This window comes from Asterias rubens, chromosome 6 (assembly GCF_902459465.1).
Source record: "Asterias rubens chromosome 6, eAstRub1.3, whole genome shotgun sequence".
Taxonomy (NCBI): Eukaryota; Metazoa; Echinodermata; class Asteroidea; order Forcipulatida; family Asteriidae; genus Asterias; species Asterias rubens.
Genome location: NC_047067.1, coordinates 15,184,159 through 15,196,847, shown reverse-complemented (window position 1 = coordinate 15,196,847; position 12,689 = coordinate 15,184,159). Strand labels below are relative to the sequence as shown.

Here is a 12,689-nt window from a genome sequence, read left to right as displayed (position 1 = left end):
ACAATAACTATAAGACTAGGTAGTACTCCAACGAAGAACAATAAGTATGCAAAAACAGACATATCATCCAGTCGTGGAACGCATGCGTACACAACGCTAGAGAATGTTTTCCTTAGGTCACCAACAACGTAGACCAACACTGTGAGCATCCATCCTATTGCGATAACCAGGAGTGTTCTTCTTTTCGTCACAAGTCTTGAATATTTGAGTGGATGGGTGACTGCTATGTACCGCTCAATACTCATTAGAGTCAACGTGAATCCGGAGTTTGAGAGACAAATCTGTATTGCGTATGCCGAGATCAAACAAACGGTGTCCCCGTACGGCCAGGAGTCCGGACTGACTCGGAGAGTAGCGGACGGGTAGATAGACAGCGCAGCAACGGCACCCGTTCCTAAATCAGCCACGCTGAGTGACAGCAATAAGTAGCCGTGACTGTTTCGAAAGGCCGGTGTTGTCAACAGAACAACTATATTCATAGTGTTTAATACCAAAGTCAGAAAAGCTACGCCAATAATGAAAATAGCTTCTAAAATACAAACGGTATTGTTTGGGCACTGGTAAAGAGAAGAACTATTATCAGCAGTAAAATTCCCCATGGTTGATATTCGCAGTTGTCAGCTTTAGAAGCTACTCGTAGCTTACTACAATGAAGCTTTCTGCCAGCATTACCTTCAATCAATGACTTCGTTTATTGTAAATATGTTGATGTCCTACAAAAAGTACACCAACACCAACCCAACTCTTTTGCTACGGATACGGATAATACGATAACCGTATCCGTTCACGTTGGATGTGCGTCAGATTAAGTTATGTAATCATAGATTTATGTGTCAGGGCCCGGGCCAAGATAAAGACACACGTTGGCATAGGTTTTGAGAGCAAAACAAATCCAAAATCAGTATGTGATGTATGTTCTATCTGCACTGGATAAGGTGATTGAACAATATTTTCGTTAACTGTTTGGACCTCCACGTTAATAAACGAGTGTAAAGAAAGTTTCCAGCAAGCACACTAAATGACAAAGACGACTTTTTATACTGCATTTCTTTTCCATACTTCGCCTACAATTGACCAACACATGACACCTTTAAAGGCAATACCGGAAACGAAATTTCGAAAGGCCTTGTCCCGCAATACTAACTACAGAGGCCGTCAGCGTTAGTCTGAACATCTGATGTCACATTTTGAGGCTCGTGAATTACGCCAGATAGTGGTCTCTAGCCTAGGTTAATCCCTGTCCAAAATCACATTTCACCTCCTTTATTTCACATTATGCACCCAAAACAAGACAAACTAACATTACATATAGCGTACATGATACACATGGACACTGCATGTATAGATGAACGAAAGAAGCGTTCCATATCTGTGTTTTGATTGGTCCGAGGTGATTTCTGTCCGCTCCACCCACTTCACCTCTGAGACCAGTATGGAAAAGCTCACCTCACTGCATGTTCATTATATGACGTCATCGTATCCAATGAAATCACTGGTTCTAAAAAGCAAGTACCTGTCTTTATCCTTGCGGATATACCAGTCTACGTCAAACATGGCCTTACACTGTGTACTCTTCATAAACGGACTATGGGAATTATGGGTCAGTGAGTACTAAGCCCGGTTCATATTTCATGGGAATGCAAATGCGAAGCGAATTTGACATGAATTTGACGTCAAAACCCTCCTTTCGTAGCGATATTCGCAAGTGAGTTGAGCAAAGTTGAACTGCTGCGAATTATTCTTCGCGAGTTTGTGACGTCAACATGCGTATCGCATTCGCATTCGCAGGAAGTATGAACCGGGCTTTACTTTGGTAAACAACAGTGTCAGCCTCAGCATACGCAGTAGACACATTTGAGAGAATGGTTGTAAGACTTTAGCTTAATGTGAAAGCAAGAGCAGAATAAGTTCATATTGAGTAGCAACAACTCAGTTTCGATCTGAAAGCTCACTGATATCAATGTTCAACCGGGAACAAGTTCCAAGAGTTGTATGTACGTTTGAAATGATGTAAAATCTGATTGTTTATATTTTGAGAAAGTTTAAAACACAAAATGATAGTTCACACAGATCAAACTGTATTTCTCAAGGAAATTGACATTAATTTTGATCAATCAGTAGTTTGAGAATAATTGAATAACAAAGATGTATACTGGAGAAATATTACAACACAGAATTTATTTATTTATTTGTTTATTTATTTATTTAAAGATCTGTAATGGTCCAGTGTAATAAAACAAAGGAAAAAAGAAAAACCTTAATTAAAGCCATTGGACACTTTCGGTACACAGTATTGTCCAAGGCCCACACTTCGTGTTTCACAACTTATATATAAATTAAAATAACAAACCTGTGAAAATTAAGGCTCAATCGGTCATCGGGGCGGGAGAAAATAACGGGAAAACCCACCCTTGTTTACGCACATTTCGCCGTGTCATGACATGTGTTTAAAATAAATCCGTAATTCTCGATATCGAAAATTGATATTGTTTTAATGTTTTCTCAAAAAGTAAAGCATTTCATGAAATAATATTTCAAGAGAAGTCTTTCACCATTACCTTCTGTAGACCCTGAAAATTATTTGTAAATCTGTGAACATTTATTTTTTTCTGTACCGAAAGTGTCAAATGGCTTAAAAAAAATACAAATAGTTAGAGTAAAAAGATTTCACAGTTTCCAAAAAAGAAGAACAACAAGAGGATTAAAATATACTTAAAAACTGATTTGTTTATACAGGCGGACGTGCGCCTATGGCCTCATTTTGGGCGAAAAATTATGACGTCATGCATGAATATTAAAGGAACACGTTGCCTTAGATCGGTCGAGTTAGTCTATAAAGCGTTTGTAACCGTTTTTTATAAACTTTATGGGTAAAAAGATGTTGTAAAAGTAGAATACAATGATCCACATAAACATGCCTCGAACTTGCACGGTTTTCCTTTTAGCGCGTCCACTAACACGGTCGGCCATTTATGGGAGTCAAATTTTTGACTCCCATAAATGGCCGACCGTGTTAGTATAGTTCGCACAGTAAAAGGAAAACCACGCAATTTCGAGGCAAACTTGTGTGGATCATTGTATTCTACTTTTAAAACATTATTTCCAACCGTATGCATTTTATAAAAAAAACGGTTACAAACGCTTTGTATAGACCAACTCGTCCGATCCAAGGCAACGTGTTCCTTAAAGAGAAGCGTAAGAAACCCATCCTAAGTTATAAGACAGTTTCTTCATTCCTATCGGTCGAGAGCAACGGCTGAAACAATGTGCCACATCACGCGATACGCGCGACGCGCACATCATTCCCTTATAAGGAGTTGTTTACACAAGGGCGGCGGAGGGCTTTACCATTTCATAGCTGGAGGGGTGTTGTGTTGAAAGAAATCATTTAACAATTATAATTTTTACATTTATTTTACTTTTTGACCAAAAAGTGATGATGTTTTTGACTGAAAAGGTATTTATGAATGGAAATTTAAAGTGTGTTGAATCGGTTTTCAACTAGGGGTTTAAACCCGCCGAGGCCTGGTTTTAATAATTTACCTCGACTTCGTCTCGGTAAAATTATCAAGAACCAGCCGTCGATTTCACAAAGAGTTAGGACTCGTCTTATCTCGAGTTAGGACGAGTAACTCTTCCTAACTTAGGAATCTTAAGGTCTGCATTCTACAGTGCAGGGTTGGGACTCGTCCTAAGTCCTAAGATTAGTCTTAAGTTAGGAAGAGTTTTTTGAAATCGACGGCAGGCCTCGTTGGGATTAAACCACTTGTTGAAAACCTCTTCACCACACATTGATTCCCTTAATCAAAAACTTCATAAACATTTGCACATCCTGCATGGCTGCAGACTTCCATATCTGTGTTTTGATTGGTGCACTGGCAAACGTCACCTTGTGCCAATCCAAACACAGACTGATATGGAAAGCTTACCGCACTGCAAGCGTATTGAAATAAATCATTGTATCCTATTAAATCACTGGTTCTATACCTGTCACTATCCATCCGTGTGGATAAAGACGCGTGGCCACCTCGGTACACAATTGTCGCTTTTGCTGACCTCACATAACAGTTTTGATGCAATTTATTTATTTTTTTATATGTCGAATCGTGGACTTTTTAATACTTCAAAACCAGTGTTGACAGTTAAATTAAGAAGCAAATTACAGGAGTAACTCGAAACTAGTAAACAGGATTTTCCTCTAAATAATCAAAAACGAGGTTATTCTTTTTGACAAAATATCGTAGGCCTACCCATTAACTTTACTAGAACTAACAAATTGCTTCAAATTGTGCTTTAATTTTCAAAGAGTTCAACTAATGAGTGTCATAACGACCGTTCCTCTTAAACAATTATGTTCGATTGGCACAAAGTTCATTTTCCAAATTCCTCGTTGTCGACACCATGTACTTTTATTTTCACAAGTTCGACAGAGTTTACATACGTGTCTTGTGTCTTATTGGTATTGTCCCCAGACGTATTCAGTTCCACTTGTATGCCTTTGCTGCAGATGCAGGAAGTACAGTCTAAGTTTTGTTCCAAATCGCTCAGTCGATGAAAGCACGAAGGAGTAAGTTGCTCCCAAATCTCTTCGACGCGGCTGTGAAATGTTTTGTTCATCACAAAATAGATGAAAGAGTTGACATAACCATTGGAAACCAGCATCCAGAATGTTAGAAACCAGATAACCTGGGGCACAACGATGTCGAAAGAGATGTTTATGACAAGTAAACACACAAACGGAAACCAGCAAACTACTACAGCGACTGCCATAACCCTTACCATTCGGAACAGTTTGATGGTCCTGGGGGATGTTCCGGGAGATGAATGGGTGTCTTGACTCGAGGAGGATTGTGAAGGGTTGGCAAACCGTTTGGCGTTCTTCTCCAATTTCTTTCTGACAATCACTGAGGTTATGACAGTAACTTTAAGACAAAGTAGAGCTCCAAAGATCAATCCGCATGCAAATACAGAATTAGCGCCCAGTGATGGAATGCATACGTACAGAAACCCGGTATACATGTGTTTCGGAACACTGACAACAGTAAGCAACACTGCAGTTAACCATCCTATTGCGATAAGTATGAGCGTTTTTCTTGTAGTTACAAGTCTTGAATATTTGAGTGGGTGGGCGACTGCTATGTACCGCTCAATACTCATAAGACACAACGTGAATCCAGAGTTTGAAAGACAAATTTGCAAAATGGATGCCGAGATCAAACAAACGGTGTCTCCGTACGGCCAGGAGTCCGGACTGACTCGGAGAGTAGCGGACGGGTAGATAGACAGAGCAGCAACGGCACCCGTTCCTAAATCAGCCACGCTGAGTGACATCAATAAGTAGCCGTGACTGTTTCGAAAGGCCTGTGTTGTCAACAGAACAGTTATGTTCATTATATTTGATATCAAAGTCAGAAAAGCTACGCCAATAACTAAAATAGCTTCTAAAATACAAACGGTGTCGTTTGGGCACTGGTGAAGAGAAGAAATATTATCTGCAGTAAAATTCTCCATATTTTCACCTTCGCATTCGCAGTTGGCAGTATTCTGAGCGTCGTACGTTTGCACAATCAACCTATACGCCTGCTAATGACAGGACGTGCGGGACTACTAAATATTGACATCAAAAATTAACCTTTTTCCAGCAGTATATGCCCAGTGCATTAGTTGACTCCCTTGTAAACATTGAAATCATCACTATAGCAACATGCTGTCAGTCGTAAACCGAGAGTTAACTGACATCGACCAATAATTAGGACCACAGTAAATGATTGACGATCTTACTGATTCAACTGGTAGACATAGTATGGGAGTTTAGAAACTGACAGCACTAAAGTGTGAAAAGAGAATATATGACCGTTCCCGAAACGGCGACTTCGGCTAGAGCTACGGCTAGATCAGCGCGTCTGTTAGTGTTGAAGGATAGGCAGACATGCGCGATGTAGCCGTAGCTCTACCCGAAGTCGCCGTTTCGGCCTGATTTGAATTAAAAACAATTGTTCAAACTGCATGGTATCCCTCTGCGGCTGATGCTTAGTTTCCGATTATCTCACCAGTTTTACTAAAGTTGTGTGGGGGTGACTCCGCCTACCCCTTTTGTGACGCCAATCGAGGCAGTCTTTGCCTCGATCGAACATCGAACACACGTACCTCCATGTACATTCAAGTCCTAGTCGTGTATTTTAATGAATGTCTTGAGTTGTTGTATCGACATTTGCGTACAAATCTTCGCTCCAACGCAGATCCTTTTCGCCTTACTTTTCCCATGACTCACAGTAAAGCGGGAGATCGAACATTCACTGTTACAGCAGCTAAAGAGTGGAATGAACTTCCCTCCTATATTAAATCTGCTGAAACAGTGAATGTGTTTAAGAAGATTCTCAAAACATACGTCTTTCCTAATTGATTTTTTTTTTCTTTTATTGTTGTTTGTTTGTATAATGTTTAATATATTGCTCTTTGTAAACGCTGTGACATGGTTTTACCAAGCGTACCTAAATGCATAATAGTAATAATAATAATAATAATAGTCGTGAGTTTTACGTTTCGAAAAAGTTTTTTTCTTGCATTTTTTCCGGCAATGTCGACCAGGTGTATTGCTGCTGGATGCAGCAAAACAACTAAAGATGGGGTCAGTTTGCAAAGTGGTCCGGTCGGACGTCTTTTCCAGCGCTGTGCAGCAAACACTTCGAAATCGACGGCTGCCCATCTCCATTTCTTCGATTTAATGGCCTTGTTAAAATTATCCTGCACTCAATTTAAACCATGAAGAATCGAACAGATAATTTTGTGCGTTGTTTCGACATCATTATGGGGGACGAGAGTTGGCTAGAGGAGCAAGGGTTAGCCTCCACCGCTGCGCCACTGTGAGCCTATAATAATAGTGCGCACCTGGTGGTCATAAATTATAAGAGGGACTTCAAAAATAAATCGCATTTCACTACTTGTAAAATTTGGTAAAAACTCGGTATTGAACCCAAATGATTCTCACGGAGGGCGCTATAACATTATCTCTCTCAGAGCCGTATATTCTCCCCGTACTCCCTACAAAATATTGAGAATTATATTTGCTCTCTCTTGCCGAAATCAAACCAGAAAAGAGCCCGGTCCAAAGGTCGCATTTACATTCCAAACTTTAAGTTTTGAAAGACAAATTGCGAATTGAAAGCTTACCAATTCAACAATTATTTAAACACCTTTGATCCTGATTCTGTGTCACTCCGAACAGCCTGCTGTTAGTTATGAGGGGCCGTTTATGACTAAATGAGCAAACCCATAAAGAGCAAACCCATATATATAAGAGCAAACCCATATATATAGGAGCAAACCCATATATATAAGAGCAAACCCATATATATAGGAGCAAACCCGTATAAATAGGAGCAAAAGCATATATAAGAGCAAACAAGGCTGAATTTACGGCTCGATGATTTTCGTTCACGATTTTAACCTTTGACGGCTGCTAATGTCCTTTGTATGAGACTTTTATGTATATATCTCGGCATACGCAATGCAGATTTGTCTCTCAAACTCTGGACTCACATTGACTCTCATGAGTATTGAGCGGTACATAGCAGTCACCCATCCACTCAAATATTCAAGACTTGTAACGACAAGAAGAACACTCCTGGTTATCGCAATAGGATGGGTTCTCACAGTATTGGTCTACGTTGTTGGTGTCCAGAAGCACATCTATTCCGGGTTTGTATACACATGCGTTCCACTACTGAATGATGGATCTGTACGAGTTTATATAGTTTTCTTTGTTGGAGTTTTGCCCAGTCTTATTGTTATTGTCATAACCTCAGTGATTGTCAGAAAGAAATTGGAGAAGAACGCCAAACGGTTTGCCAACCCTTCACAATCCTCCTCGAGTCAAGACACCCATTCATCTCCCGGAACATCCCCAAGGACCATCAAACTGTTCCGAATGGTAAGGGTTATGGCAGTTGCTGTTGTAGTTTGCTGGTTTCCGTTTTTGTGCTTACTTCTTATAAACATCTCCTTCGGTTTATATGTGCCCCAAGTGATCTACTTTCTAACCTTCTGGATGCTAGTTTCCAACGGTTATGTCAACTCTTTCATCTATTTTGTGATGAACAAAACATTTCACAGCCGCGTCGAAGAGATTTGGGAGCAACTTACTCCTTCGTGCTGTCGTCGATTGAACGAGTTGGAAAAAAACTTAGACTGCACTTCCTGTATCTGCAGCAAAAGCATCAACGTGGAACTGAATACGACTGGGGACAATACCAATAAGACACAAGACACGACGTGTGTAAACTCTGTCGAACTTGTGAAAATAAAAGTACAGGGTGTCGACAACGAGGGATTTGGAAAGTGAACTTTGTGCCAACCGGACAACAACGGTATCGACACTTGGTATCAAACTTGTAAAGACCGCTCCCAATGGTGGTTCTATGAGAAAAGACTATCTGTGTTTTGATTGGTCCGAGGTGACTTTTGGCAACTGCACTTTTTGGTCGTCTGCATGTGAATGTAGGTAAAGGTGAAGTTGGACGGGGATTGACCTAGGCTTGAGGCCACTCTCTGGCGTAACTTACGAGCATCGGGAGTGTAATAACGTCAGATGTTCAGGCTACTGTAATTATCACGTTTGTTGTAAATCGAACGTGTAAAAAACTCCAAGACCACACCCGTGTCCTAGCGAACTCAAATCAACTTAAAGCCATTGGACCCTTTCGGTAAACAGTAGTGTCCAAGGCCCACACCTCGTGTATCACAACTTCTATATCAAATAACAAACCTGTGAACATTTGGGCTTAATCGGTCATCGGAGTCGGGAGAAAATAACGGGAAAACCCACCCTTGTATCCGCGCGTTTCGCCGTGTCATGACATTTGTTTAAAATAAATCCGTAATTTTCGTTGACGAGAATTGATATTGTTTTACTGTTTTCTCAAAAAGTAAAGCATTTCATGGAATAACATTTCAAGAGAAGTATTTCACCACTACCTTCTGTAAACCCTGTAAGTTATTTGTAAATCTGTGAACTTTTTTTCTGTACCGAAAGGGTCCAATGGCTTTAAAGCAGATATTTTTGTAAAAACGAGTGCAGCATATATATTAAGCTGATAATTTAATATTTGAATATTAAGGAAAATCGTGTTTTGGTTTAGGTTTATTGCTGTAATTTGCTTCTTAAATCTGTCATCGCATGTTTTATTTTGGCAAATCCACGCTCCGATTCACCAATAAAGAAACCAATTACATCAAAACTGTTATGCTGTCAACATAAGCGACCTTTGTGCACCAGCCCATTTAATTCACAAATGTATTAAAGGGTATATGTACTTTTTCCTAACAAAAAACACAATGTCCACAGATTTACATTAAACTTACACAGTTTGAAAGTTATGATAGTAGAAAGCTTCCCTTGGAATTTTACTTACTGAGGCGCTGTTGTTTTTGAGAAACGAGTAAAAGTAATCATTTTCGTCTCAGTTTTAGCATGTAAAAATGTATTAACCAGTTATGCTATGGTTTTCGTATAATATTTTACATGCCAAATAATTTTGGTCTCATGAGACCAAAATTATTTTGTGACTTGTTTTACTCATTTCTCAAAAGCTACACAATCTTAGTTAGTAATATTTGAAGAGAAGCTTTCCCCTATCATTATCTTCAAACCCTGTAAGTTTAAAGTAAACCTGTGGACATTTTGAAAAAGTACTCGAATCCTTTAACCATGTGTAATATTGTTAGGAATGTTTATGAAACGTTTCGATCAGTGGTGTGTTTACAAGACAAAATGCCCGGTAAACTCCAATTATTACAAAAGACCAATCGTGCCACGGATGTATATTTCATGTCAGCAAGAAATTAATTCGTTTAAATCATTGCTTCTATTTTTAAATTTCTCTCTAATATCAATCTTACCATATGTTTCTAATCGAATACTCTCATTATGCCAATTGATTCAAATTGAATGGCCATTTCCTCGAGAAATACAGTTTGGTATGTACGAAAAATAAACCTTGAGAAACACTTTTTTGTGTTTTAAACTATCTCAACATTTTAAATAATTCGAATTTTCTACATTTCGTACGTATACACAACTCTTGAAACTTGCTTTGGTTTTTATGAACATTGATAGTAGTGAGCTTTCAGATTGAATCTGAGCAATTTCACTACAGACTAAAGGCACTGAACATTATTGGTAACACTACTCAAAATAATTATTAGCATAAAAACTTAATTGGTAACGAGTAATGGAGAGCTGTTGGTAACAAATTGTGAGAAACAGCTCCCTAGATCTGAAGTAAAGTAGTTTTCTGAGAAATAAGTAATTTCCCACTAAAATATTTGAATTTGATTTCGAGACCTCAGAATTAGATCTTTAGGTCTCGAAATCAAGCATCTGAAAGCACACAACTTGTGCAACAGGGGCGTTTTTCTTCCTTTATTCTCTCGCAACTTCTAATTTTCACAGGTTTGTTATGTTATCATATGTTGAGATACACCAAGTGAGAAGACTGATCTTTGACAATTACCAATAGTGTCCAGTGCCTTTAAGACCGTACCTATGTTGCTACTCGTCACACATTTCTTCTGCTCTTGCTTTCCCATCAAGCTAAAATCTGATCACTCTCTCAAAATGCGTCGATTACGCAACAAAGGTAGACTGGTTTTTACCAATGTTTATAAAAACGCACTAGATTTGTTCAATCTTTTGGAGCGGTCAGTTCATAGACCCTTGGGCCGATTTCACAAAGCAATAAAATTCATCGCAAGACAAATTTTCAGTATCACCATAGAGATTTGTATTGTGACATCACACTTTACTTAGCAACTACGATTGATTTGAAGTTACGATCAATTTGAGACCTTTGTGAAATCGGCCCAATCGCAAATACCGGGGCGCGCGCGTAAAGCTTGGAATTAGGTGCATTGTGGTCTTGCTGGTATCAAAATTTGATCCATATCTATCCCACAATGCACCTCATTCAACAGTCTGCGCTTGCGCATTGGTATTTGCGATAAGGTCTATTGTGAGAAGTATAGGTATAGATAGCGCCCTCTGCAGTTAGATGGTAATGCAGGACAAGCCCTTTCGAATTGTCGGCTTTGGCCTTGTCTTGGGCTTGCATGTTCTGATGGAATCCAATTAGTGGTTTCCTGCGTTTTAATACATTTATATTAGTATCATCAATGCATAAATTGATCCTGAGTTTTAGCATTCCCATGTTTCACATAAAATTATGGTGTTTAAATACATGAACAGAATGAGTTGCTCATTAAAATAATTATGTTAATACAACCGCCATATATTTAACTGTCTAGGAAACACAATGGAACATGACAACTTAAAAAAATTGTCATAATAAATTGAAGAAAAATAATCAACAATCATTGTTTTAAGTATAGTGTTCTTCTGTCTTTAAAGACACTGGACAACTTTGGTATATCTCAACATATGCACAAAATAACAAACCTGTGAAAATTTGAGCTCAATCGGTCGTTGAAGTTGCGAGATAATAGTGAAAGAAAAAAAAACCTTATCACACGAAGTTGTGTGCGTTTAGATGGTTGATTTCGAGACCTCAAGTTCTAAATCTGAGGTCTCGAAATCAAATTCGTGGAAAATTACTTCTTTCTCAAAAACTATGTCACTCCAGAGGGAGCTGTTTCTCATAATGTTTTATACCATCAACCTCTCCCCATTACTCATCACCAAGAAAGGTTTTATGCTAATAATTATTTTGAGTAATTACCAACAGTGTCCACTGCCTTTAAAGATCAACACTCTACATAATTTACTTGATTCAATAAAACTATGTTCAATGATTATGTTAACATTTCTGTAAAGACTGGGTTTCCCTTTTGGGTTTATTCACCCTGTGCATGTACATTATAAAGGCACAATCCTCCTCGAGTCAAGACACCCATTCATCTCCCGGAACATCCCCAAGGACCATCAAACTGTTCCGAATGGTAAGGGTTATGGCAGTTGCTGTTGTAGTTTGCTGGTTTCCGTTTTTGTGCTTACTTCTTATAAACATCTCCTTCGGTTTATATGTGCCCCAAGTGATCTACTTTCTAACCTTCTGGATGCTAGTTTCCAACGGTTATGTCAACTCTTTCATCTATTTTGTGATGAACAAAACATTTCACAGCCGCGTCGAAGAGATTTGGGAGCAACTTACTCCTTCGTGCTGTCGTCGATTGAACGAGTTGGAAAAAAACTTAGACTGCACTTCCTGTATCTGCAGCAAAAGCATCAACGTGGAACTGAATACGACTGGGGACAATACCAATAAGACACAAGACACGACGTGTGTAAACTCTGTCGAACTTGTGAAAATAAAAGTACAGGGTGTCGACAACGAGGGATTTGGAAAGTGAACTTTGTGCCAACCGGACAACAACGGTATCGACACTTGGTATCAAACTTGTAAAGACCGCTCCCAATGGTGGTTCTATGAGAAAAGACTATCTGTGTTTTGATTGGTCCGAGGTGACTTTTGGCAACTGCACTTTTTGGTCGTCTGCATGTGAATGTAGGTAAAGGTGAAGTTGGACGGGGATTGACCTAGGCTTGAGGCCACTCTCTGGCGTAACTTACGAGCATCGGGAGTGTAATAACGTCAGATGTTCAGGCTACTGTAATTATCACGTTTGTTGTAAATCGAACGTGTAAAAAACTCCAAGACCACACCCGTGTCCTAGCG

General features: G+C 39.2%; 1 protein-coding gene across 1 annotated transcript; it reads left to right on the top strand.

The window, feature by feature from the left end:
• Positions 1–7,507: 7,507 nt before the first annotated feature.
• LOC117291369 (probable G-protein coupled receptor 21) lies at positions 7,508–8,742 on the top strand. Its single transcript, XM_033773019.1, has one exon. The coding sequence runs from the start codon at positions 7,508–7,510 to the stop codon at positions 8,339–8,341; it is 834 nt and encodes a 277-aa protein (XP_033628910.1). The 3' UTR covers positions 8,342–8,742.
• The last annotated feature ends 3,947 nt before the right edge of the window (positions 8,743–12,689 follow it).

Bases quoted from the DNA above. Each gene is read 5' to 3' on its own strand.
- LOC117291369 (XM_033773019.1), top strand. From the start codon at position 7,508: ATGCAGATTTGTCTCTCAAACTCTGGACTCACATTGACTCTCATGAGT.